General features: G+C 55.3%; 1 protein-coding gene across 2 annotated transcripts; it reads left to right on the top strand.

The window, feature by feature from the left end:
* LOC114497556 (inositol 1,4,5-trisphosphate receptor interacting protein) lies at window positions 1-25901 on the top strand. 2 transcript variants are annotated; one of them, XM_028513361.2, is made up of 2 exons: window positions 1-569; window positions 22126-25901. In XM_028513361.2, exon 2 carries the CDS (start codon window positions 22139-22141, stop codon window positions 23792-23794), a length of 1656 nt encoding a protein of 551 aa, XP_028369162.1. In that variant the 5' UTR covers window positions 1-569; window positions 22126-22138; the 3' UTR covers window positions 23795-25901. The 2 variants fall into 2 exon arrangements, with proteins under 2 accessions (XP_028369162.1, XP_035883160.1); XM_036027267.1 differs by lacking the exon at window positions 1-569 and adding an exon at window positions 9399-10471.
* Window positions 25902-27712: the final 1811 nt, after the last annotated feature.

Below are 27712 nucleotides of genomic sequence, written 5' to 3'. Positions count from 1 at the left end.
AAGAGGTGGCCCCAGGAATCCGCCGCCTGTAAAACGCGCTTCGGAAAACAAACCTTCGACGAGCAGAGACTTAACCCCTTACAGTCAGCCGGACTGGACCGACTTTTAAGGGCGTCCTCGTTGCCTCCCTGTCCACTCGTTCCAGTTTACTCTAGTGGCCAGATCCCATCTCTCCCCGTCATCCTCCAGTTCTGGTGTCCCCTCTGGAGTTCCTAGGGGATCGATGCACAGGCTTCCGTGGTGGACCCTGGGCCCCGCTCCCCTAACTTGCGCGGTCCTCCTTAAGGAGCTTTACGGCGGAGAGTAGAGGCGGGTGTTTTGTTCTTATAAGGAGGAAAAGTTTGTGACATCCAGGAAATGAGTAACTCCGAACCTCCTTGAGCCCGGCTGATGGAGGCTAGAAGGCGGGAGCCGGTCGGGGTATCTCCGCCCCCGACCCTCTAATTGTCCAGCCGGAGGGTGCACCGCAGACGCAGCCAAACCGCAGCGTCCGGGCCCTGGGGACTAGCGAGAGCATCCTGGGCCCGCGCGGTCCTCCCCGCGACGGCGAGTGGGGACGAAGGCGAAACGTAAGTGTGGGCTAGTGGCCGCGAGGCTCTGCGTCCTCCTCGTGGGTGGGAAGGTAAAAGGAGGCGATGGACCCGAGGGGCGAGGCGGAGCTGCGCCCGAGATGGCGGCGTGGGGTGGGCGCGCAGGGGCTACAAGGGGGACGAAGGGGCCTCCTCGGGCCCCCAGGTTGGGGCTCACTCTGGAGACCCCTCCTCAGCGCCGGGGCCAAGATGGGGCGCATTGTCATCTGGCTTCCACGCCCGCACTCCACGCTCGGCTCCAGCACTGGCCGCGGGTAGCGCCTCTTCCAGGCGTCCGAATTGGGACCACGTCTTTGTTCCTGCTGCCCCGACGATCCGTTACTTTTCACCGTCTGAGCAGAGTACTCGGACTCAAAGACGGGCCTGAGGTAGTGGGTGGGAGGCCCACCTCTTTATCCAGCTCCCTTCTCGCCTTCCTTCCCCTCCTGGAAGGAGGGAGAAGGGGTGAAGCTTACTTCTTCTTAGTTTAAGGTAGTGAAGCTATGAGGCTGCTGGGGGCGAATAAAGCCCCTGCCGCTTCCTCTTTTGGAACTGTTAGTGGAAGGGACCTGACACTGTGCAAAACTTTCTGTTGGGACTGTAAATCATCCCCGCCCCTGGCCCATAGCTCACTCCATCCCCAGCCATTTCTCAGCGTCTCCATCTTTCCGACTGCCTGCTAAAGGGACTCAGAAGCCCCAGGGCTGGGCTTCCCATTTTAAATGCTCCTTCTCTTACAAAAAAAAAATGCTGCTGCCCAGGAAGGGAAACTATTTTACAGAGCCTCTCAGGGATGGCATTTTGCCTTTTGCCCCTCTGCCTGTTGTGAGAAGGACCCCCCACCCCCACCCCTTCAACACTAGGAGAGCACCAGGTACTGACAGAGCCTGTCTTCTGGATCTGAATCCGTTTCGGAGCTGTATTCAGTTTTCTTGTTCCTTTTAAAACCACTTCTACCTTGGAGAGGCTGCCAGGTGACACTAATCGATAATGGGTGCCCTGTGCAGTCACAGGTCCAGGTTACCCACAAAACAGGCGTGGCACACGTAGGTAGGATTGCTGCCATTCACCCCTTTACTGATAACATAATAGGCTGTGCTTTTGAGTCCTCCTTCCAGCCTACGTGCCTAAGTGGCTTTCATTGTTTGCTAATTCCATGTGTCTGCTGCTGCTCCAGGCCATTCTGCCCTCATATTTTCCACTTGTGGGTAACCGTGAAGTGGTTATACTGACTCTCCTCTCTCTGGTTGGATGGAAAGGCTTTTGTTCAAGTGCCATCCTCCAGCTCCGGAATTGTCAAAGATGCAGCAGTTTCAAGCTCTGTCTTTGCCCCGGGTTGGGGGGGTCAGCGGGGGAGAGGAAGGATCTGAAATTTAACCTGATGCCATCATCCCAGAACTTGTCACTACCAGAAACACGCTCTCAGCTTCTGCAGCACCCATGAGGAAAACAAAGAGGAGGGTGTGTAGGTGACCTTTTTATCTGAAGGCAAGTTCAGGGAGGAATTTCTGAGTAGAGGCTTCTGGTAAAACTGCCCACCTGAGAAGGTATGTCTGGGAGGAACCTGGTGTTGTATTTTGCCCTCTTGAATTCCCTGAGTTCAATAAAGAGAAATAAGGGGGAGGGGTTGTCTCGGATGGAGGATACCCATCTTGGTGGGAGGCCACGTGACAAGCATCCTGGGCACAGAGCCCAGGAAGAGTAGAGCTGGACGGCTGGAGCGCAGAACCCCTTCTTATTGGCTCTTCTTTTCAGGGACACCAGTGCCGAATGGGGTTGTGTCCAGAGGGGAAGGGGTAAAGTGGTATGGAGGCTTTGCAAAGTGCGCTTGTGAGGCAGAGGGGAATGAACCTGCGCTATTTCCCATCAGCATGTGAGGCCTAGCGGCTCGGGGCTGTGGCCTTGAGGAATCTCAAGCATTGTCCCTTGAGAAAAGAAGGCTTGTTCTGCCTGGCCTCCAGAGACTCACTGGTTAGGAGAAGCAGGGAAATGGCTCCTACTCAGAAGTCAGAAGGAACCTGCCAACAGCCAGAGCCCCTCAGTAGGTAATGTGCTGCCCATCAGTCTGCAGAGACAGGTGGCCATCGACACTTACCAAGGAGAGGGTCCTTTCAGATCGGAGGCTGAGACTCTGACGACTCCAGGTCTGGGGCTGAGAGTCTCCTCACTGAGGATGAGGTAGTACTGTTAGCAGATAGAGGCCTGGTCCTCAGTGGGTCTGCCTAGGGCCAGCGGTGCTGTGTGGGTTCTTGATTTCGTGTAAGAACAGGAGTCCAGGTGACTGTGAGGGTATGTTTATTAAAGCTGGGGACAGTAAAACAAGGAAGGGCCTAGCATAGAAGAAGCAACAGGAGAGGCCAGGCCAGGCTGCCCTGGCTCACTGGGAAGTCAGAGAAAAGGGAGCCTTGGAGGCAGCTTCTGGGGATCAGCCTGGACAAGCCGCCAGATGCCCATTGCCTTAGCGTTTAGGAGCCACGTGTCTGTGGAGAAAGAAGTAGAGGAAGAAGAAAGGGGAGGGAGTGGTGAGGGCTGCTCTCCAGAGGGAGACAGCACTGTGTCCTTTGCCTTGAGGCTTTTTTCTCTTTCTTGCGGGTGGGAATCTTAAGGGTGGTCCCTGGGGAGGGTTTCAGTAAAGTATTCATGAGTTTTCCGAGTGTGCCCTCTCAGGGTCACGGTCTCCACTGATTGGTCAGTGCCAGGGCAGGGGTCATGTAGTCATTTAGTTGGCCCCAGTGCCATCCACCTGGTTTTGCTTCTCTTCTTGGCCTGGAGCTGAAACTCAACTGAGGCCTGGATGTTGTCTCTAAGAGGTGACCTTTTGTAACTGGCCATTGTGTTCAGCTTTCTGTCTCAGTTTCACTATTCCAGTTGCCAAGGAATTTTCCTAGTTTCTTACTTCCTGTCTCAGCAGGGCAGCCTGTGGGGCTTTGGAGGAAGGTTCAGAAGTGCTATAGGTGGGGGCAAGTACCCCAGGTGTGCTGGGGAGCTGAGGAGCAAGACCTTACGTATGGCTGAGACCAGTCTATCTTGGACTCCCCTCTAGTCCAGTCTTGCTGGGAAGGAGGACTAGCCAGGAGAATGCTGAGAGCTGATAAGAACAACAGCCCCGGGGCTGCTGCTAGCCTGTTCCATCCTTTGTGTGATTTAGCATAAGGTGCTCCTTCTAGCAGGAAGCTAGCACCTGGGTGCCATTTAGGAAAAGGAGTTTCACCTGGGTGGACATCGACAAGGCACGTAGCTGGGCAAGCGGCATGTAACCTGGATCCATCCTCACCACCACCCCGAGTAGGTGCTCTTGACCAGTCCAACATCTGGACAGCCATACACAGTAGCCTTCATAGCCAACAGTGATTGAGGACTTAACATTCCCCCAAAACCACATCCCCTGTATTAACTCATTTAATCTTCACAGGAGCTCTATGACGTAGGTATTGTTATCCCCATTTTACAGACGAGGAAAGTAAGGCACAGCAAAGTAAAATGTTCAGGAGCCTGGAAGCTGAATCCCAACCCCTGAGAATTCCCAGCACAAGAAGCAAATGAAGCTTAAAAATGTAGCTTGCTCGGGGTCCGTCATGGGAAAGAAGAAAGAGCAATTGCCTTTTTCTTTCTTTGTCAAGGGAAGAAATACCCTCTCTCACTCAGCTCAGATGGAGGAAAAGATGGAAAACTCACCTGGCAGAGAAAGGTGCAGAAAGAAAGGCAGGCCCGGCCTCCATAGCTGACAGGAGGCCAGGCCCAAGCATCAGCTGACGTTCCTTCTCCATAGCTGGGCGGTGTGAGGTGGCAAATCCAGTTTTGGGGCCTGGCAGGAGGGTGATGAGTAAGTGCCACCTGGGTGTGCCCCTCACCTGGGCAGAGAACTCCCCCAGGAGTGGAACAAAGCGGGGACCGTCTGGACATGCTCTTCTGACACGTCCTGCCCCCTGACTCCCCACCCGTGTGTCCAGGGCCTGTTCACCTGCAAACACCCGTCCCAAGCTCCCATTCACAGCTCCGTCTTTATGATCTCTTGTTTCCCATACTGTACATTTCGGCACTTAATTAGCTGGAGCAGAGCACTTTTTACCATGTACCTACATATAGACAGATAAACAGCATTTAAAACAAACCAGGCCTCTCAGCCAACGAGGAATTCTCCGTGCCTCAGTGTCTCCTGGAAAGGGCTGGCTGGCGCCCAGCAGATTTCCCAGACACATTGAGTGGTATTTGCATAAGTTTAACTACTAGACAGGTGGCCTGAAAGGGTCAATGGGAAGCCACGCTCAGAAAAGAGGAACCTGGTTCCTAATCCGCATGGCTGCCTGGGGAAGTGGAAGGGACGGGACAGGCCACCTGCCACCTGCGGCGGCCCCTGTGAGGGTGGGGGTCGGGCACTCCCTGAGGCCAGTGACTGCTTTGGCTCCCTCAGCCACACGGCCTTCCTGGCTGGCCTCTTTGCATTTAAAGGGCTCTCTGTTACCTCTGTCCCTCGTGGTGGGCTTTGGAGGAGGGCAAGCTTGGGTTGCATCTGGGCTCCACTGCCCAGTAGCTGGGTGTTCTCCATATTGGGGTAAGTGCCTTGACTTCCCCAAGCCTTGGTTCCATCATCAGTAAAATGGGGAGAACTTGTCACAGGGCAAGCATGGAAAGAGCTAAGCACAGTGCCTGCACAGACCAGCAGTCTGGCTGATATGAGCTCTTAAAGATGATAGAGGTCGATTGAGAATCTATATTCTCTACCAAATTCTCTGCAAAGGGCAAGGTCGCAGGGCCCCAGGCCGTCCCAGACGGTGAGAAGGAGGTCGACAGTACCCTTGTGTGGAGTGTGTTCTAAGTGAGGGCAAGGCTGCTTGTCCCGCCATTTCAGCCAACTCGGGAAAAGGGAAGGTCAGGTTTGAGGCTTGGCCTTTCACCGGCATCCAGAGGGGAGGGAAGGGTGAGAAAGTGTTCAGGGAGAGAAAGAAGGTCATTTGGGAGTGCCCAAGAGGTCTATAGGATCCTCCCCAGAGTCTTGGGACCTGTGAAATCTTCCCATAGAAAGCACATCCCCCTCCATTCAGGTGGCCCACCCCGTGACATCAGTGGAATGGAAGCACCCTGCAGGTGACATCACTGTTGCCCAGGGCAACACCTCCACCTTAAGGTAGACAGAGAGGAGCAAGAACCTCCTCAACTGTAAGACACAAGTTGCGGGAAGGGGCACAGAAGGCAGAACTTCCACAGGTGTGTTTCTCAGAGGATGGGCAGGAAGAGGGAGGGGCTGCAGGTCCCAGGTCTGGGCCGGGAGGCTGTGGGAGGCTGGTCTGCACTCGTGTTTGGCCCCAGGGAATACAGAGCCTAGTGCTGACAGCTGTGGTCTTGTCTTGTTCTCTGAGCTGTGACGGGGAGCAGAGAGCGTGGTTCCTTCCCCGGGGCTTCTTGCAGCTCCCCTGGCCCTGGGCCTCCCTTCTCCGGCCTGAATCCCAGGAGATCAGAACCGGGGCTTCCCTCTTCTTCACCCTCACTCCCAAAAGAAAGTGAGGAACAAGGGTGTCCACATCTTTACTGTGGGGAGCCTAAGAGGAAACCTTCATTCGGTGATTGGGCGAGTATGTTTTGTGCACCTACTGTAGGCACGGCGCTGTGCTAGGGATTCAGTGGCCGCGGGGAGCATTGTGATCCAGTGCACACGGAGAGGAGGAAGGTCTGGAAGCTGCTGCCCCTGAATAGGAAATAGAAGCGGGATCTCACCAGGCACCGCTCACCCAGCTCCAGCCTGCCCCACAGAATTCCCATGGTTCAGTTAAACCCGTGGAATCCCTTCCCCCGCTGTGGTTCATGCAGGAATTCGGAGGGGTCTGAGATGCCACCTGAGACTTTGGGAGTGGTGATGAGGAGGACAGCCGTGGGTGTCTTCGGTGTCCCGCCCAAGGGATGCCCTGGGCACAGACAGTAGTGTTTGTAAAGCCGAACCCAGTTGGGCATTCTGATGCTCTTCACTTGGTGGCTTGTGGCTTCAGCCGCCTCTCATAAGGTGATGTTTCCCGCTCTCCTTAGGATAGAAGTTCCTAAGTAAGGACTGTTAGATGCCAGCACAAGAAATGAAAATTGCAGGAAAGGAAGAACACTTTGCCTTAAAGAAAGGGTGTCAAACTCACTTTTACCGGAGGCCACATCAGCCTTGTGATTGCCATAGAAGGGCCGAATGTAATTTCAGGACTGTATAAATGTAGCTACTCCTTAACAAGTTAGCAAGAGCTCAGCGCTGCCACCAGGTAGAAACAAGGTGCCGGGCCAGATAAAACATGGTGGAGGGCCGGATTCGGCACATGAGTCTTGTGTTTGCCACCTGTGCCTTAAAGAAAGGTACAAAAAACTAGGTGACATGGTAGCTGTCTAAAGAGGTTTCAGAACAGGGATCTCCTTGTCTTTCAACTTGAAGGTGTCTGATTAGAGTTTTTGCCTTGTACAACTGGCCACAACCTCAGGAGCTCTGACATAGCTGCCCGGACTTCCAGCGCATCAGTGTCTAAAGACATTACCCTAATTTTTTGTATGAATATAGCTTTTTCAGGGTTGTGGATGAAAATTAGAACATCATTAGCAGAGAAAATTATTTGCAAATTGTGGTTAGGAGTCTGGTCCTCAGATCACTTGTCAAGACCTTTTGTTCACAGAAGTTGAGTAGCTTTTTTTAAAAAATGGCTTCATCCACGGAGTGCCTGCTCTGTCTGAGCAAAGCCCCATCTTAGGGGCTTGTGTACATTTATTTCTTTTCTTCACAACAACAGTTCTATAGGTGAAGAAACAGGCTCAGAGAGGCCAAGCTACCTGCCCAGAGTCACAGAGCTGAGAACAGCAGAGGCAGGATTCAAACCCAGATCCCTGCTTCCCAGGGCCTTAGACTCTCCTGCCACCTCAGGCCTCTGCTGGGCATGCCAGCCCGGTGAACGTGAAGGTAGCACGCAGAACCCCAGAGAATGGAAGTGTCAGAGCCGAGAGAACAACAGGCAGATCCCCACTCCAGGTTCCCTCTCGCTGTGCCGTGCTGTGTGATACCAGCTGACAGTGCAGTTTCTTCATCTGTTTAAGGAAAATAGCAGCAGCCAGTATCAGATAGTATTCAGAGCACTTTGAAACCCTCAGATGGCAGTCCCTAGAAAAAAGATAAAGCCCACAATTTTCAAATGACTCACTTCCAGGTGGATACACAGTGGGACACTGGCTACCGGGAGGAGGGCTCCCTTTGAAGCCACCCTGGGCTGCTCCTTCTCCCTCCGGGTCGTCCCTGCCGCGGACGCAGGAGAGTCTCCTGTCAGCCTGGGTCAAACCCAAGGGAGGGCGTTGTCATGATCCTGGCCCTACTTGTTGGTGCAAAACCATGTGCTCATGACAAAGTGTTCTCCTGGGAGCCTATTTCAATAGCCCTCTTAGTAGCAGACAGGGGACCCGCCTGAAGTTCATGAAAGGGTCCTTTGTTTGCTGAGACTTTGTTCCAGAGTCCCTGAGGAGACAGGACCACAGCATGCCTGGGTTGGCGGGCCTGGACGGAGAGTCGGGGACGCCCGACACCCCTGTGAGCTGCTGCAGAATGGCCCCAGCTTCCCTGATGTGGCCCGCCCTGACATGCCACTTCCCTGATGGCCCACCCCAAAACGCACTGCCCGGTGTCAGAAGAGCCTCCCTCCTTTTTCCTAATCCACTGAGGAGAGGGCTTCCCCATCCTTTTGGCTGAAATCCATTTCAAATGCCCAGTCACCCTCCCAGTATCTCTTCATTAAGTCTAACTCCCTGGGTGATGCCTCAGTTTCACCCAAATTGTCACCTGCCTTCCCTTGAACATTACAGGGGAGGAAAGCCCATAGGTGCATGTCTGATGTTGCACGGAAACCAGGTCACGGGGCAGCATCATGGGAAGACTGAAGACTTGAAAGTTAGAGAGTCCTGGGTTCGAATTCTGGCACAACGATGTTGAGTGAGTGGCCTCACGTCTCTGAGCCTTGGTTTCCTTGTCTGTAAAATGGGGATGGTGCCTCCCATAGAGCTTTACTGGGACATAAAGAATCTCCCACAATGCTTAAATCTCAATAAATATGGCACCTTGGTTGCTTTATGCTAAACCCTCCTGTGGGTGACAGGGCCATGCGGTTTGTCGGGTTTTCTCCAAAAAGGGGAACTGCTTATCACTCTGTCTACGGTCGCCTCTCTGCTCCTTCTCTTACCTAAATTGCATCAAACCCTGTAATCTTCCACTTACCTTCCATGTCAAGGAGGTGGGTGCCGGGGAGAGGCAGCTGGGGGTCAGAAAAACTGACCCTGGGGTTCACTCCTGGGTCATTTTCTTGGTAAATGTTGGTGATGAGTCAGTCTGCAGTTAGGCGAAGGCCGTCCAGGCTGTGGTCTGTCTCTGGGGCGGCATCCGGGAGGCTTTCCACTCACATTTCCCAAGACACTTCCCACTGTTGGCACTTTGCTTTTCTGACCACAGGGTGCCTCCTAGGGGAAAAAAGCCTCAGAAGCTACTTCATTCAGAACTTTCCACTCTACTCCCATTTCAGATTCTCAGTCCTGGGAGAGAAGATAGTAAAGTTCTTTCCCAGTCCTGCCTCTGTTCGTTCATTCATTCATTCATTCATTCAGCAAGCATTCACAGAGCGCCTGCACCTTTAATGCCGGGCGTCAGGGACCAGCGCTGGTCGTCCTGCTAGGAGCTCAGAGGAGAGGGGAAGAGGCTGGTCGGTTGGTGCTGCCAGACTCCGAGGGGCAGCTGTGAACGTCCCTGGTGCCAAGCCTCCTGCTCTCCCTCTATGGCAGTCCCTGGGGCCTTTAGAATAATACAAAGAGGTGTAGGGGGGACAATTTAACCATATCCCCAGACTTCTGGAGTTGCTACAAGGATGTTGGTAACCCCCCTCTTTGCACAGGAGCAGGGTTTAACAAATTAAAAGGAGACTTGGCCTAATTACCAGGTCCACAGCCAACAGCAATGCCCTTTACGGGGCACAACCATGTGCCTGCCGTGCCGTGAGTAGGTGCTCTTCCATCCAAGTGGGAGAGCCGGGAGTCAAACACGGGCCTTCTGATTCCAGAGCGTGGCCCCTTGGCTACTACGGGGAAGCCTCTGCAAAGTGTAAGCTCTTCTGAGCTGAAGCGCTTTGGGCTGTTTCTTTCTGGATGGCCTTGGGGCAGGAGTATGCGTCCTGGTGAATTTGACAGTGTGGTGGCTGTTTGCTGTCCACCCCACTGTGTACGTGTTGTTGGTTCAAGGGCACCTGTTATGGGCCACATGCCACCTCTGGCAGAAGCCAGGGCCAAGCGTGGGCATCACTCATCATCACTTCATCCCTGTGGCCGGAGAACGAGACGGTTATAGGTCAGTGTTGTTCCGTGTAATTCTCAGGGAGCGTGACTCTCTGCGGTCAGAGATGATGATCCTGGGCATGAATTTGCTGCTGCACCTGGCCTCCCGGCTGAGGCCTGTGCTTTCCTGGGAGGACACGGACTGGGCTGCTGTGACTGGCGAGGCCCTGCTGCCGGAGGGCAGGCAGACACCGGCTCTGTCGTTCAGCCCCAGGTTCCTGCAGCAGACAGCACAGCCAGGAGGCCAACCACAAGCTCTTAAGTTTTTTTACAACTGGCTTGGCCTCCCCCTTGCCTTTGTGGCTCTTGCTGTTCTCCTTTATTAAGATGAAAGGGGTTTTAGATCTTTGCAGACACAGAGCCTGAGTGTGTGTTTGTGTGCGTGTGCATGCACGCCCGTGTGCAAGTGTGCACAGGAGGCACACAGCACTTCCTCTCCTCCCCACCCCTTTCCCCCTCTCCCCAGCTGCCAGCTGGGGCCCAGGCATTGTGTCAGGTACCACCCAAGTCACAGCGGAGCAGGGCGGGAGAGCAGCCCAGGATTTCTCAGGGTGGGGGCCAGAATCCCTCTGAGCCAGGACGTGAGTAAGAGGTGATAGGGTGGAGGGAGTGGGTGGGGAAACTGGCTTTTCTGTGGCCTCGGAAAAACCCTGGGGGCCCCGTCACCCCACGTTGAGAGGTCAGGTTGCTTCCTGAGCCGGTCTCTTTGTTCTCATCTAGAGATCACAAGGAGTGGGGTTTGCTGGGTACCAGCAGCCTATTTCATTTCATCCATCCCCAGCTCTTCTGTGGGAGGTGGCAGTGAGTATCCAGGGGAGGGCTCCGTGTCTCCTTTGTTGTCCTTTGTATTACGCTCTGGTTCCTGCGCCTCCCCCTCTGATCTCCTCCCCAACAAGCCAGTATGTTTGCTGTTGTCTGGAACCTGCTTTCTGTCACTGCAGCCTGCCCTGCCAGCCCCACAGAGAAAGTGTGGCTGGTTCTGAGCCTTCACTGTTCTGCTTGAGGCTGGGGGTGGGGGTGTGCAGAGAACACAGGGCACAGGGAGAGACGGGGCAAGTTTGGAGTGACCTGGATGCCTGCCCTGAGATGGGTGTTAATGGTCCTTCCTGCAACCTGCAGGCTCTCTTGTGGGGTGCAATGGGTCCCACAGACAGAGGGAAATTGTGAGAACTACAAGCTGAAGCCAGACCAACTGACAGCCTATGAGAGCTGCTTCACCACGGGAAATGGTTAGCACCGTGTTCTATTGTTAGCACACCCTTGTGATTTCAGGTCTAGAAATTTGAGATGGGAATGGGGGAGGGTGGTCAAGGGAGACCCTGCTTAGGAAACTCTCCTTCCTACGGTGGAGCAGTGAGGCAGGCCTCCTTTTGAAAGGGGGTGTGTCCAGCACGCAGGGTGAGCACACTGGTGCGTTCCCAGGATCACACACATCCTCAGTGTCGCGAGCCGGCAGCCCTGCGTCAGCCTCTGCCAGACTCCCTGGGGAACGGCGAGACGAACAAGCCCTGACCAAGGAAGGCGGCGGTGGGGCGACTCAGAACTCAACAGCGCATTCTGATGAAATGGCAGCGTCTGCAGCCTTAGTCCGGGCCTGCCCTGGGTTTCAGCTCTTCCGTTCTCTTCCTGCTTGTGTGGCCTTGAGCCATTGCTCGACCTCTCAGAGCCCTGGGCTCCTGCCTGGGAAATGGATGGGACTGCAGCCCAGGCCAGAGAGCTGAGAATGAGACACTGCCTGCACGGGTGGCTGGCCAGGCGCTGCCTGCACTCACAGGGCTTCCCAAATAGTCCATCTCCCTCCATTGGTTCTTGCATCCCTTTCAAGAAAGATTTGTCTCAGGAGTGTGGGGCAGGGGAGCAGGAAGGAGATCAGGAAGGCTCCTGGAACCAGTTTCTGAGATAGGCTTGCTGTGAGCACCAGTGGGCGGGGTTTCACTGCAGAGACTGGAGGTGTGCACGTGGCAGAAGCAATGGTGGGCAGATAACCTGAAGTGGCCGGGTCAGGCTGCAAGGGAGCCGAGAGGTCCCCTGGAGCTGCCTAGGGCCAGGCCCTGAACATCAGGCTTAAAGCTCAGTCCTGTGCGGCATGGACACAGGAGCCCTCTGAAGTGGGAAGACCTCCAGAGCCAGGGAGGCTACCCAGGGTGGCTGGGATTAGGGACGGGTCGGAGAAGCTGTTTCCAAAGGTCCACACCGGCTAGGCCAGTTAGTGTGGAATCCCCAGGCTTTGGTGCAGAGCAGAGGCTGTGACAGAGGGGGCTGGGGCCCTGGAGGTGCCCAGCAGAGATGTGAGCACTAGTGGGGGGCCGAGGCGGGGAGTGCAGGGTGCACTGAGCTTTGAGACCCAGTTAGTCTCCTGGGGCTGCTGTAACAAAATACCACACACTGGGTGTCTTAGAACAACAGAAGTGTATTCTCTTTCAGTCCTGGAGGCCAGATGTGCGAGAGCAAGGCACCTGTAGTGCCACACTCCCTTCAGATGCTCCAGGGACGAAGCCTTCCTCGCCTCGTCCAGCCCGACCTCTGCCTCCCGCTGCTGTCCCCTTCTCCTCTGGGTCTTTTTTCTCACTTTCTGTCTCTATAAGAACACATTGAGTTTAGGGCCCACCTGGGTACTCCAGAATTATCTCAGCTCAAGATCCTCAGTTTAGTTACATCTGTAAAGACCGTTCCTTCAAATGAAGTCACACAGACTTCTCTTTCTGAGGACCACCATTCCACCTGCTCCAGTGACTGACTGCTGGGCTGCAGGGGACCTGCGGAGGAACTGGGGTGTGGGCCTGGACTCCGGGCTGGCCGGGGAGCCCCTTCCGTGTCTCTGTGACCTGCAGACCTCCCTGTCGTCTCGTAGCCTCCTCCCCTTCCACAGCTCAGCCTAGTGAGCCTGTCAGTCCGTCAGTCAGTCTGTCTGCCCTGAGATGCTGTGATTTTCCGTGACGCCCTGCGGGTCAGGACCTCTGCTGTGTGGAGTCAGCGTGGCCGGGTGGAAGGACGCCATGTCCTTCCTGGGAGATGGATGGCCTCCCTGCCTTCCACATCCTCTGGGACAGGAAGGATGTGGGCTCTCCCACCCACAGCGGGGAAGTCCAGGTTGCTGTCCTTCCTGTGCCTGGACTGGGCAGCCACGTGACCCCAGTCCAGAGGATGGAATTGGCATCCTGGTGGCTTTCCCTTCGTAGAGTATGTCTTGGGGAAACTTAATGCTGGGACAGGTGTGATGGGGCGCCCTCTGCGAACCTGGCCAGTGTGGCCACGTGTGGCGACAGCTGAGCTCACCTTGGTGAGACGGCCGCTCCCCTCACAGTGCATTTCCCAGGCCCTTGTCAGTAGGCCCACCTCGGCCGGGAGTGGGGTGGCAGCCTCTCCCCTCTGCTCACTCATTCTCTCCAGCCCCCCCATACTCACCAGAGCCCAGCCCTGACCCCTGGCTCCTCCTGAGCTCGGGTCTCTGCTGTGTCTGTCTGGGGCCTTCCCTGGGTTTAGTGGGGAGCGGTGGGACTCTGGTCCTCGGGTTGTGGGAACCACAGACTTCAGTCTGTGATACCAAAGCTCCCTAGGGCAAGGTCTCTCTTTCCTGCTAGTCCCTGGGAAGGACAGGGGAAGGCCGTTGCGTAAGCCCCAAACACAGGCCTGGCCCGCGGTCAGCCCTCATAAGTGCTGGTTACGGTTATCCCGAGGGTGGCTGCTGGGGCCAACTGGGAAGCACTGGAAGGAGCCCAGAGGCCAGGAGGGCGGCAGGTCCGAGGAAGCCGAGCCTGGCTAGAGGCCGGGGCAGAGGCCCTGCGCAGCGGGGGAGGAGGAAGGTGACCGAGGGATGCGAGAAGGGTTGCACAGATGCTGAGAAGGGGCAGTGGTGGGGACCCAAAACTGCACCCCTTCCACCCACTTTCTCAATTATTTTTGTTAAGCCTCTTCCTTCCTATTTCCCCACTTCCTTTTTTTGCCCGCCCCTCCCTCTCCTACCACACACGGCTTGAGGCCTGCCAGGACTCAGGACCCAGTCCCCACCCCCAGTGCTGCTCAGCCCCTCTCTGCACCCCCAAATCCTCTCCTCCATCCCTATTTGGGGAGCAAGTGGAAAGAAAGCAGCCAGAGATGCCCCGGCGGTGGCTGTATGACCTTGCCTTTGCTGGGGCATGGGTCAGCTCTGTGGGGACCGCTGTTCTGAAAGGGTGGGAGCCCATCCCATTGATAGCAGCATGTTCAGAGCTCCTCTTATCCAACCACCTGGGCGGGCGGAGTCTGTCTGTCCCCTGGCCTCGAGTTAGGCAGAGGAAGAGGAAGCAGTTTGTGGAGACATGTCACTCCCACAGCCGATCATGCCCTCCCACACTCATGACCAGCCAACAAGCACTGCCATCCTGGGTGCCGGCACTGTGCCCAGCCCTGAGCCCGGCGCCCTGTGGGAGGCAAGGGCACGTCAGCTTCTGGGCCTTGCTGGACCTGTAGGTGGGAAGGCAGGGACCACCTGGTAGGTGAACTGATACAAGTGAAGAGCAGGAAGGTGACCCGACCTGCCGCAGCTCAGACAAGGGCGAGGCAGACAGGCACCGAGGGGCAGGCTCCCCAAACACCGGTGCCCTTGGACTCAGTGGGGAAGCTCAGGCGTGTGGGCTCCGCTACACAGAAGCGTGGAATCATGAGTGAGGCAGATAGGCCAGACCACAGGAGAGCCTCACCAGGGCTTCGGACAGACGGCTCCTGGGGCCCAGACTCCAAGTCCAGACTCAGGGTCAGGCTCGTGCTCTGCATTCAGCCTGTCCTTCCTCACAGTCCTGTTTCTCCAAGCCCTGGGAAGCCTGGGGGACCACCGGCCTGGATGAGTTGGGTGGTCGCCACAGGCAATGTACATCAGGCAGAGGGAGGTAACAGGGCTTTCGTCCCCTAGGGGAATGGAGGGAGAGCACAGAGAGGGGGGCAGACTACAGACAGGGACTCTTAGAAGCCACCCAGTGGATCAGCCTGACCATCAGTCTCTTCATGAGATGAGGATGTTGGCACTGGCCGCTGTTCTGAAAATTAAAGGACGAAGTACATACAAAGTACGTAGCTTCCTAAATGTGGGCCGTTGTTGAAAACATCATCACTTTCACGACTACCGTCTGTGCGGGAACCCCTGTGAGGGCCACAGGGTGGTATCCGCCTGCCTGGACCACCTCTGCCTCCTGCCCTCCCAGTCAAATGCATCTCCTCGCTAGGCCTCTGTTTCCTCATCTGTAAAATGGGCTTAGATTGGTATCCCTAAATCTTGACACTAAATGTGTGGTTTTATTGCCCCCAAACAACCACGTACCTCTTTAGCTGGGACTTGTAAAACTCCAGCACAAGGCCAGGTGCACAGTAGGGGTTTAGCCCAGACTTATCAGCAGTTTGGTCCGCCCTTGGCCCCTTCTTTGTCAGAGGGCCCAGAACCTAAGCAGTGAAAAAATGACCCAAGTCACCCTTGGGGACAAAAAGGGCGCTGCCCTTCCGTCAGCCCACCTCCTGGATTCCGTTTCGCAAGAGAGTACACGTGCTGCTCCCTTGGCTCAGGGGGCGACACCAGGGTGAGGGCTGCCTTTGCTGTTGTAATTAGCAGAGCTAATTGCACCCCACGGGCTGGGTTGGGGGCAAAGCCTTGGAGAGCTCCAAAATCTGGGCTTCGGTCACGCTCAGGAGCCCCACCCTCCTCCTCCCTGGAGGCCTTCCCTGCTTGGGCACGGGAGACCTGAGACGCCAGTGGGCATTGGAACCACCTGGAGGGCTCGTGAACACGCACGTGCTGGGCCCTGGCCCTGCAACTTCTGATCAGCAGGTCTGCAGTTGCACCTGAAAATTTGCGTTTCCACCAAGTTCCCAGGCAATACTGGGGCCGCTGTGCTGGGAACCACATTTTGAGAGCCGCTGTCCCAAGGGGATCGCTGGGCTGCCAAGAATGGGGTCCTGGTCACCCCTACTGTTGAGGCTACAGTCAGCCAGCCCTGGGCACGGGGTAGAAGGCACATGATGAACACATCGTGGGGTGGACCCAGGCTCCCACTGCTCCAGGTTGCTGTAGGGATTCTGTCTGGAAGGAGGCAGGGAGGTGGATATGGAGCTGAGGGGGTTCACACCCTCATCTCCCCAGCAGGCGGGCACAGGGAAGACCTACAGATAAGGGTCCTCGATGAACAGGCATGAAACTCTTCCTCTGCCTTTGCGTGGCCTGTTGCTCACACACCATGTATGCCCACAGCTCATCTGTCCTGTGATCAGCTGGTGGCTGTCTGCTTCCGGATGTGGGCTGTAGTGCTCTTACTGCCGAGGGTCTTTGTGGAACATCCAGCGTGTTCCTTGCGTACAGTAGGTGCTCTGTGAACAAAGAATTGTGGGAAGGACTTGGGCTTTACAGGTAGATGCAGACAGAACGGGCTGGGTCTTAGCCAGACTGTGCCTTTTGTAGCCCTGTGGCAGGAAAAGTACTTCCTCTCTTGGACTCCGGTTAACGCATCTGTTAATAGGGATAACCCACTGCTCGGAAAGTTGCGGGGTCCCTGTGTACAGGACCCAGCACATCACAGTGAGGACCTGATGAATGGCACTCGTGGTGGCATTCGCTGGAGTAAGCTGTGGTGGAGGTGCTGTAGGGCTCTGGGGGGGGATGCAGGAGTGAGGGACCCCAGGGAACGGGGTTGCCCCTTGGGGTTTCACCCCGACGGTCTGGCTGGGCTCGGAGTAACGGTCTGAGTAAAGCACTGGCTCTGGCCAACCACCTGCAGGCCTCTGCCCTTGTGACCCTGGCCCTTTGCCAGGCTAAGTTTAGCTGTGACCTGCACTGGCTGCCATGCTCCGTGGGCAGGGGCTGGGGTGGAGAGGAACTCAGCAGGCTTCCTGCCAGCTTCCTGGCAAGCAGATAGACACAGCCCTGGGGGTGACCCAGGTTTATTTTCAAAGCCAAATCCACCCACTAGGTATCTCAGGTCGCATGTGTGGGGCAGCCTCAGAGGTGAGAGCTCTGTGCAGAGGCGGAGGTGAACCTCCCTGAATTGGGGAAAGGGGTCCTTTGGGAAGGGGGGTGAGAGAGAGAGTTTGTGAGAGGCTCCAGCTACCTGTCCTGTCTCCACAGTCTGGAAAAGTCTAACAGCCCAGATTCCCTCTCCTCACATTTTTAACCCCAAGGCCCCCAGGGCAGTGCTCCCTCCTGTGACTTGGTTGGGGGGGGCGGGTAGCGGAACCTTCCAACTCAGCCCCGTCTAGTACTCAATGAGCCCGCCCATTCCCCCCCACTGGTGCTGGAGGCAGGGTCAGCCGTGGTTAACGAGGAACAGAATGACCAGGGGGATCCCACACTATCCCTGGGAGGATGCTGAAGTTTTAAGTAATCAGTGAGTCAGCGGGAACTCTGCCTCCAGGAGAATCCAAGGCTCGGAAGGCTTCTCCCCTTTGCCGGGGGGCAGGGTGGGTGGACCGGCGTTCCCAGGGACAGCAGTACTGAGGGAGCATTTGTGCTTTCAAAGCGCTTTTGAGCGTGTGTTCCTCCACACCCCTGCGACCCAGGCAGGGCTGGTGTGCTTAACAGATGAGAAAATAGGCTGATGAGGGCGAGATGGGGAGGCGCTGGTGTTGTAAGGGCCCTGCTCTTTGCCAGGCACTGTGCTAAGCCCTCGAGGTAGATCTGTCTCACTTACTAACCCAATCTCCCTGCAACCGAGCAAACTGGGGCCCATCCACATGGCGCCTTGGTGAGTGACCCAACAATTAATGCTGGAAGGAACAGGTCTTTATTTACCATATTCCAGCCTTGGAGGGGCTCACAGCACTTCAGCTTGGAGTCCTCTTCTCCCATGAGACCCAGCACTGCCCTTGCTCCCCAAAAGGCTATAAGCCAAAAGCCCCAAAAGTTCCTCGTCTCCTTATCTGAATTTAAGCCAGCTGCACAAACAGTCTCACAGCAGCTCCCTCTCTCCTTCAGGATCTGGGGTACACTGTCGTCAGCCTCCACGTAATAGTCTAGGAAAGCGTGTGCCGTGGTGCGCAGGATCACGGGGAAGTTCAGGAAAGACGGACCGTATTTGGCTCTGTATAATCTGTTCCCATGTATAATGCGCACCACGTTTTGGTGCGCATTATACTCGGAATTATTATGCCTGTAGTATGTAATCATTATACCCATGTATAATGCACATCCTTATTTTCCCCTCAAAACTTTGGGCAAAAAAGTACGCATTATACGCAGCAAAATACAGTAAGCCCCAGGAGTCCAGACAGAGTCGGGGTTTGCAAGGCTGCAGGTCAGCATCTTGCAAGAGACAGTCTTCGGAGTTGGCTGGAGCGGGCACAATTAGAGCAGAAACATGCCTCCCCCCTCACTGCACCAGGCTGCGTGGCCAGGTCCTGGCCACCAGCTATGTGGTTGCTTGCTCACTTCCCCCTGTCACGTGGCTGCTCCATCACTGCTCCCTCATGGCTCTTCTACTCCCTTCCTGGCAGCATGGCTGAGTCTCCCTCCCCTGCCAGCTGCCCCATGGCTCCTCCTCCTCACTCCTCACTCCCGGCAACACGGCTCCTCTCTTCATGGCTGCCTTCCCTTGCTTTAAATCCCGACCTGGAACCTATCATTGTGATCTCATCTCCAACTCCTCCCACAATAAGCTACAGTGACCAGTTCTCCTGTATCATTTACATTTATTCAGCAGCCATTCCCAATCAGGGCAACAGGGACTCAGTGGTCCAGGGGGAACGCGCCTCCCCTGGCTACTTAAAGGATATGCCCTTAAAGGCACACGCACCTTGCCCTAGGCAGTAGCACGGCTATTAAACTAGCCTGTTATGAAAAGCATCTTAAGCCAGTATAGTCAGCTCCCCCCATCCTCCAACCAAGGACTGTGGGGGTTTTCTATTTTCCCTGGGCACACCCCTCATCCTACACCCCGTTACATCCCTTTGAAGGATCGGCTGTCATTAGCTCCATCTCACATGTAAAGCAGTGGAGCCCCAGAGAAGCCATGTGACTCCCCAAGACCACTCAGTGAGGAGCGGGCCAGTCAGCTCCTACAGCCCGGGCTCCTTCCACTGTGCTTCCCTCGTGCTCCTGTCCAGGTCTTGTGTGTAACCCTACTCGTTCTGACCAGTGTTACTGCGGGCTGCCTGCATCCTGCCAGGGCTCCTTGTAGGGCGCCTGGGCGGCCCACTCCATCTGAACCGCCCACAGGAAGGTTCCTTTGCTATTCCCATCCCTTCACAGCTACTTACTCTTATGAGAAAACTTGCTCAGGGGCAAGCATTTTGCTAAGTACTTTATATGAATTCTCTCCATCAAACTTTACAAGGGAGGGATACGAACAAAGAGGCCGAGGTTCTGAGGAGTTCCGTGATTTGTCCAGGGTCACATCCCTAGTCAGCACAAGTGCTGGGTGTTAACCCAGTCTGTCTCCTCCAGAGGCCATCCTGTTACCTCTTGTACAGGGAGTCAGTCCACTAGTTGGTTTGGAGTTTTGAACCTTGCTGCCCCAGGACGAGGTAGCCCTTGCCACCCTCCACCCTCCTGCAGGCCCAGGGAGCCCTGTGGGAGCCCCCAGGCAGAGGACTTTGTGTAGTTGTCGGGCTTGGCAGGGGCGCCACTCCCCAGTCGGGGCATCCTACCCCGAGCTGGCACGGAGACTGACCTGCTGGACTGGGAGCTGCCAAAAGCTATTACTGTGACTTGCCAGGGCCTGCTGTGTCCGGAGGTGGCTGCCCATAGTACAGAGGCCCTGAAGGGACTCAAACCCTCAAATTATCTCCTACCTGGCTGCTGCCTGGTATTCTAATATTAATACTCCTATAACTTAAAGCTCTGATTCAGCCCTGGCTGGCATAGCTCAGTGGATTGAGCTATGGGCCTGTGAACCAAGGGGTTGCCAGTTCAATTCCCAGTCTAGGGCACATGCCTGGGTTGTAGGCCAGGTCCCCAGTGGGGGGGGGCATGTGAAAAGCAACCCCACATTGATGTTTCTCTCCCTCTCTTTCTCCTTCCTTTCCCCTCTCTCTGAAAATAAATAAATAAAATCTTTAAAAAAACAACAACAACTCTGATCCACATTCGTCAGCCAGTCCCGTGGCTTGTCCTTGGACCACCGTGGCAAAACTTTCCACTGGTGGTTCTCTAATGTCGTAACCAGGGCTGACCTGTTTCTGCAATTATCTAATGAGCTGCTCCTTGTCTTGGGCAAGAAAAGCTGGCTAGCTGCCCCCCTACTTTTTCATCACCCCCACCCCCTTCCAGTCTGACTTCCTTCACTTTCTCCCGTCCTTTCTCCCTTCCTCAGGCAGAAATACACGCTTTTGAATTCACCTGTCTGTGAGGCCCGACCATGTCTGCACACGGAATTCTGCCCCCAATGGCCCTCCCTCCACACCAACCGGTTGGGTTCCTGCTGACACGGCCGTCTGTGTACAGGGCGGAGTCACATCTGGGCAGCAACTCAGGTCATTTACATCCTGGCACTGCCAGGTAGAAACTGCAGAGGTGCCTTTACCTGATGACAAATACCTGCTGCTTGGCACCCCTAGGGTTTGACCCAAAACAGGTGGTTTTCAGGATGCAAACTCAAGATCAGGGAATGGGCTCAGGCTAAACAAGACGCTCCCATCAGTACTGTGGGCCTGCGCCAGGGGGGTGGTGGGAGGAGCCCTCCGTGTTCTCTTTGTTGTTCAACAACAATCTCGTTTGCTTATTTGCTCTCCTAGCTGAGGTCTCAGGCAGGAGGGTGACAGGGCAAGTGTGGGAAAGACCCATTGTTAACTCCCAAGGCTTCTTCCAGGGAGAAAAGCAGGCGCAATGTAAGGCTTACACTGTAAGACAATGCTTCTCAGACTTTGATGTGGACAGTATTGAAATGCAGATTATGGTTCAATAGGTCTGGGGTGGAGCTGAGATTCTGCATTTGTAACAAACTCCCAGAATATATTGCAGCTGCAGAGTGTGAACAGCAGTGATAGTCAAGGGTTAGCTCGTCCCCAAAAGTCCCTTGAGACCTAAAAATTCATTTATCCTGGAGGAACAGAGTATCTCCTTTCACAAATAAGAAGTAGCATTTCGCCCTGGCTGGCATAGCTCAGTGGATTGGCTGTGAACCAAAGTGTCGCAGGTTCGATTCCCAGTCAGGGCACATGCCTGGGTTGCAGGCCACGTCCCCAGCAACCACACATTGATGTTTCTCTCTCTCTCTCTCTCTCTCTCTCTCTCTCTCTCTCTCTCCCTCCCTTCCCTCTCTAAAAATAAATAAATAAAATCTTTAAAAAAAAAAAGAAGTAGCATTTCAAGGTCAGATGACTTGTGGTAGGAAAACCAATGTTTGGTTTGTCTCCAAGATTGTCCTGGGAAAGACCCGGGAGATGAATGTCTGACTTTGGGGTGGGGTCTTCCAGATCAGAAGGAAAAGTTTACTGTAAAGGAAGGTAAGGGCTGAAAACAGCCTCAGAAACATCGCTGTTCAGTGGAAACATGCTGCGCACCGCTCGCTGCTGTGTCTGCAGTCTGCACGGGTCGTCACGTCCATCGATACGAAGTCCCCGTGGGCACTGCGGCTCCCCTGGTGTGCCATGAGGAAACGGGCTCAGAGATGTGAGCTGGCATGCCCAATGTCACAGCGAATCAATGACAGGGCTGGCTTTGGAGCCCAGCCCTCTTATTCTTAACCACTAGGCTCTGCTGCGTTGAGAAAAGATGCGTTTGCCACACATAATTGACTGGGGGAGAAGCAGATGTCTTATTCAAGACTTTTTAGGTTTCAAGTGATGGAAAAACAACTCAAACTGATTTCATCATAAAGCAAAATTTATTGATTTATATGACTAAAAAGTCCAGAGGTAATGGCTTCGGGCATAGCTGGATCCACTTTCCTTTATGTTGGCATCTTAGACAGACCCTGCTTCGAGGTAACTAGAGAACCAACAGCACAAGTAGTCCTGTTCCCATTGGTCCCAACAGATCCTACCTCTGTCTCCCATTGGACCAAATGGAGTCGTGTTCAATCCTGAACTAATCACCGTTGCCTGTTGGGGACTGGGGTTGGGGGGACTAGTCTTGAGCCTGGGCTGTATGCTCCCCTAGAGCTGGGGGTGGGTTCATCTCCACCCAAGCCTTAAGGACTGGCATTAGTAAAGAGTTGGTTCCCAGGGAAAGGGGGGTGTTACTATCAGAAACTGTAAGACATTCCCCAGCTCTTACAGGGCAGGGGTTGGTGGGAGGGTTGAGGGAAGCTTGGTGTGACCGTCAGTCTCTTTGTGTCGCCAGGTCAGCTCCAACCATGGCACTGGGGCTCTTCCGGGTGTGTCTCGTGGTGGTGACAGCCATCATCAACCACCCGCTGCTGTTCCCACGGGAGAACGCCACGGTCCCCGAGAATGAGGAGGAGATCATCCTCAAGATGCAGGAGCACGAGCAGAAGCTGCTGCTGGAGCAGCTGCGCCTGGAGGAGGAACTGCGGCTGGCGGTGGAGACGGAGGCCCCGGAGCAGGTGGCAGAGGAGGGCCAGCAGCAGATGGAGAGCCACACAGCCTGGGACCTGTGGAGCACGCTCTGCATGATCCTCTTCCTAGTGATCGAGTTGTGGCGGCAGGACCACCAGGATGGGCTATCGCCCGAGTGCCTGGGCGGGGATGAGGATGAGCTGCCTGGCCTGGAGGGCGCCCCGCTCCGAGGCCTCACCCTGCCCAACAAGGCCACACTGGACCACTTTTATGAGCGCTGCATCCGGGGGGCCACAGCTGACTCGGCCCGCACCCGGGAGTTCGTGGAAGGCTTTGTGGACGACTTGCTGGAAGCCCTGAGGAGCCTGTGCAACCGGGACAGGGACATGGAGGTGGAGGACTTCATTGGCGTGGACAGCATGTACGAGAACTGGCAGGTGGACAAGCCGCTGCTGTGCCAACTCTTTGTGCCCTTCACCCCCCCTGAGCCCTACCACTTCCGCCCAGAGCTCTGGTGCTCCAGCCGCTCGGTGCCCTTAAACCGCCGGGGGTACGGCCAGATCAAGGTGGCCCGGGCTGACATGGATGCACTGGGCTGTATCTGTGGCAAGACCAAGCTCGGGGAAGACATGCTGTGTCTCCTTCATGGCAAGAACAACTTGGTGCGGCCCAGCAGCGAGGTGGAAGACCTACTGTGTGCCAGAGGCTCCCCGTACCTGGACACGATGCAGGTCATGAAGTGGTTCCAGGTGGCCCTCACCAGAGCCTGGCACCGCATCGCCCACAAGTACGAGTTCGACCTGGCCTTCGGCCAGCTGGACACCCCGGGGTCCCTCAAGATCAAGTTCCGCTCTGGGAAGTTCATGCCCTTCAACTTGATCCCTGCGATCCAGTGTGATGACTCAGACCTCTACTTTGTCTCCCACCTCCCCAGGGAGCCGTCCGGGGAGACCCCGGCATCCAGCACTGACTGGATTCTGTCCTTTGCTGTCTATGAGCGACACTTCCTCAGGATGACAACGAAGACACTGCCCGAGGGCGCCTGCCACCTCAGCTGCCTGCAGATTGCCTCCTTCCTGCTCTCCAAGCAGAGCCGCCTGACCGGCCCCAGCGGGCTGGGCGCCTACCACCTGAAGACAGCGCTCCTGCACCTCCTGCTCTCCCGGGGGGCCACCGACTGGAAGGCCGGGCAGCTGGAAGCTCGTCTGCACGAGCTGCTCTGCTTCCTGGAGAAGAGCCTGCTGGAAAAGAAGCTCCATCACTTCTTCATTGGCAACCGCAAGGTGCCCGAGACCATGGGACTCCCCGAAGCTGTGCACAGGGCGGAGCCTCTCAACCTCTTCCGGCCCTTCGTCCTACAGCGAAGCCTCTACCTGAAGACAGTGGACTCCTTCTATGAGATGCTCAAGAATGCCCCGGCGCTCATTAGCGAGTACTCTCTGCATGTCCCCTTAGACCACGCCAGCCTGCCCCAAAAACCTGTCGTCTTGTAGAGCCACCGGAATCTCGAGGGCCAAGATGCAGGGCATCCCACGTGCCCACCCCACCTCCACAAGAACATCTCAGGCCCTGTCCTGAGGAAACGGCAGGCTTTGTTGGGAGCCGTGGCTAGCCTGCCAGAAGCCGGGCCCTGTAAAGTGGAGGAAACAGAATTCCAAGCTGGAAGGCAGTTTGCTTTCGCACATTGGGGCCGGCCGGTGAAGCTATTATCTGGGTTTGGGGCCTGAGCCTTTGCCGCCTTTACTTTTGGATCATCACGAATGGCCAAGATGATGATGGAACACTCTCTGAACACTGAGTTTGAAATAATGCAACATCACTTAGGTGTAATTCTTTTTACACCGCAGGTCCAGTCTTTACTTGAATATCGGCAGAGAATTGAAGGGATGCTGATAGGGATCCGTGATAAGACTGCACACCCCTATTTCCAGGAACCCTTGGCCCCCGGCGTCTGCCACCAAAGCGCTAATAGGGACAGATGGGGGGATTCACAACCGTCCATTCGCAGCCTGCACAGTAGGGGTCCCACTGCGGCTGACGTGTTTTTGTACTATTCGGAGACAAGACCTAATAGAGAGTCAAGGCCCAAGTGGCTAATGTCTCTGTTGCACAGAAGTGGGTACTTGGTGGCAGAGAGAAGTTGAAGTTGACCACTTTTCCAGCTACACACCTCATTCAGGGTACACCCCCTTCTCCCTGCCCCTTTCCCCAGCTTGGTGCTGTGTCCCTAGCACCATGGATGCCACATACCATGCTGGGTACAAATTCAGTTGTCCCTCACCCCTCCTTTTTCTCTCCACAGCTGGTGTGGGAGGGCAGAGGCCGAAGGTGGAAGCCGATAGAAAAGGAGAGGCACCGGGTGACTGGGGTGAAGGGCAGCCTGGTACCTGGGGTCCAGGGGAAGTTGCAAAGCTGAGAGGTGAGGAGTGCTATTGCCCTGAGTGCTCTTCAGGGCGCCGGCCCTAGAGCAGGGTGTCCTTGGAAGCAAGAGCAACTGCGGAAACCCAGCTCCTGTCTATAAGCCCAAGACCCCCCAGCTATTCACTCCAGCAGTTTCCTCGCTACACAGAACGCCTGTTCTGGGTGGGTCTTGCTGGCCACACAGATGACCAAAACCCCAAGAGCCCAACAGCTCGGCTAACTAGGAACACACAGGGACAGCACTGTGGGCACAGCTCCCAGGCCTCAGAGAGGCCACCTCGCTGCCACCGGGGCTGCGGTCACTTGGCAGGCACCAGAGCCTGTGGTTGGAGCTGGCCCCTGTCTCCAGACCTGGTTCGGAAGGGTTGGGAAGCACTCCCCCTCCACTGTGGCTTCACTGGTCCTTCGGGATTTCCTCTCTCGGCATTGCCTCAGTAACCCTTGCAGAGGGCCGAGGAGGAGGCAAGGATGAGTGTGTGCCTTCCGCAGCACCTGGGTCCTCCCTCCAGCGTGAAAGCGGGTGGAGCCTCCCAGACGGCACACCCCGTTCCACAGGCTGTTAGACTCACTGCCAGCTGAAGAAAGGATATTGTCCCTGCCCCAGGAGTGCCCTCACCTGGCCTCAGAGTGCTCAAGATGGACAGTTTGCCCAACAGGGTTAATTCAGGTTAAGGGGGGGCTCAGCTGCAGTGGGGCACTGAAGCCTGCAGGAAGCCTTCAGTGTGAGCCAGAGTTCAACAGAGCAGTGCTGGGGTCTGCCGCTCCCCAGGCCCACAGTGGCTGGCCTTCCAGGGACCAGTCCTGCCCACGTGGTCTCCAACAATAGCCTCGAGCCCCTCATTCTGCTGGGCTTTGTTTCCAGAGTCGGGGTGAATTTCCTTATTTATTATCCCCTGTGCCTTTCCTTTCCCTTCTTCATCTTTATCTTGTGCTTGGAAGAGACCCCTCTAACCAAGAACCAGCCTGCAGAGGCCAAGACCAAGCCTGACTCTCCCTCAGCTTCCCCTTTGCTTCCAGGAGAAAGTCCAAGGAAAAAATCGCCTTGTTTGTACAGAGAGGACAGAACTCAGCGGGGAAACGGGGATCTTTTATGCACCGAAGCGGCTTCTGAAGCAGCAAGGCTCTTGGTGTTCATGCTGCCTTATTTATATTAAAGGAAGAATTAAATTCCTGCAAAAACTGGTCACAGTGTTTGTTTTTAATCGCTGGGGTTCCCAGGGCAGAGTTGGGAAGGGGGGTGGACTTCCTATTGACAAGCAGACGCTTTCACCCCTTTTTATCTTATGCTTTCAGGAAACTTTTTTTTAAATTAGCAAAATAGAACATCCCTAACCCATCTTTGAGGAAGCCTGCAGAGTTTCAGAAAGGGCCTCAGAAGTACACTGCAGGGTGGGGTCCAGCCCGAGACCTTACTTGACGGAGCTGGATGTGTGCAAAGAGACGCAGGAGCTGGAAGTGTCAGGACGCTCTTGGTTTTTAAGGAGAGAGGTTTTCTTAGGTGGAAGAGTTTGGGCCCTTTGGGACACGTAGGCCTGTCTACTAAGGACAGTCCCGCCGTTCTTCTTTTTCCTTCTCCAGGATGCTCGGCTTTACTCGGCATCTGCTCACTTGCTGTGCAGGACGCTCCCAGGATGCACTTTGCTGAGCCTCCTCATAAGGCTGAAACGAGTAGGGTTGGCCCAAGGCCCGGAGGTTCATTAGGTTGGGGCAGGCCCCACACCCTCCTGTGCCTTGCTGAAGCACAGCCTGGGTTAAGAACCTGGGACCGGGCCCTGGCTGGCATAGCTCAGTGGATGGAGCTCGGGCTGCAAACTAAAGTGTCACAGGTTGGATTCCCAGTCAGGGTACATGCCTGGGTTGCAGGCCATGACCCCCAGCAACCACACATTGATGTTTCTCTCTCTCTCTCCCTCCCTTCCCTCTCTAAAAATAAATAAATAAAATCTTAAAAAAAAAAGAACCTGGGACCAGCACTTTGGTTCATAATTAAGTTATCAGGAACACCTGGAGAGTTTGGTCAAATGCCCACACCCCACCTTGAACCTACATGGTGCCCAGGTAAGGATTTATTTCTAAAGCTCCCCCTAGTAACTGATGACACCCCTAGTTGAGGATGGCTTTTTATGTCCTTTCCAGATAGAACATGGAAGAAAACTCAAGGTCTGCTTCCCTGCAGAGCTTATTGGAAGACAGATCTGGGAGAAGCCAATGAGCCTACTTGGGATCTACCACCCAAGTGGCATCAGCTACAGCACAACTTCCCACGAGTACCCCCACACTCACACCACTGATAGGAGGAGCAGAGAGGATGGGGGGAAGCTGGTGGGCACGTCTTTCTAGCAGGCCATTAATAGTCTGCAATTGCTTATTGGGAGCCTAATATGCATGAGACATTGGGGGAGATAGGAAAGTAGGAACAAGCCTGGACCCTGGGAAGGGCAATAAAGCGGCCTCCCAAATGCTCACCTGTGAAAAGTGCTGCAGGAAAGACGGAGGTGTGCTGCTGGTGGCGTCAGAGGGGAAGCCTAATTAGGGCTGCCTCTCCAGTGTGGCCTCGACTAACCACTGGTTATCACCTGGTGCGGGCTGTCACCTGGAGCCATGCCACAGACGTCAGTGGGAGGCAGGAGTCGGGCTCAAGAATCTGCACCTTGCCAAGTTCCCCCAGTGATTCTGAAAGTTCAAGAACCACTGATGACCTGGAGGGATTAGGGCAGGCCTCAAGGAAGGGTGCCGCCCGATACAGCTTCCGAAAGACGGGCAGCACTGGTCAGGAAAAGCATTCCAGCCAGAACTGTGGAGTGAGGGTGGGAAAGCGTAACTGATACAGGCAGCACTGAAGTAGCATCTACTGTGCGCCAGGCACACTTCTACATGTCTTTTCAAAAAGTCATTTAATTCTTCTTTCAGCCCTGTGATGCGAGGGCTGTTATTTTCCAGATGAGGAAACGGAGGCAGCGAAGGGGGAAGTGGCTTGTCCAGAGTCACAC

This window comes from Phyllostomus discolor, chromosome 5, assembly GCF_004126475.2.
Source record: "Phyllostomus discolor isolate MPI-MPIP mPhyDis1 chromosome 5, mPhyDis1.pri.v3, whole genome shotgun sequence".
In the NCBI taxonomy this organism is placed as follows: Eukaryota; Metazoa; Chordata; class Mammalia; order Chiroptera; family Phyllostomidae; genus Phyllostomus; species Phyllostomus discolor.
This window is presented reverse-complemented; position numbering and strand designations above follow the sequence as displayed.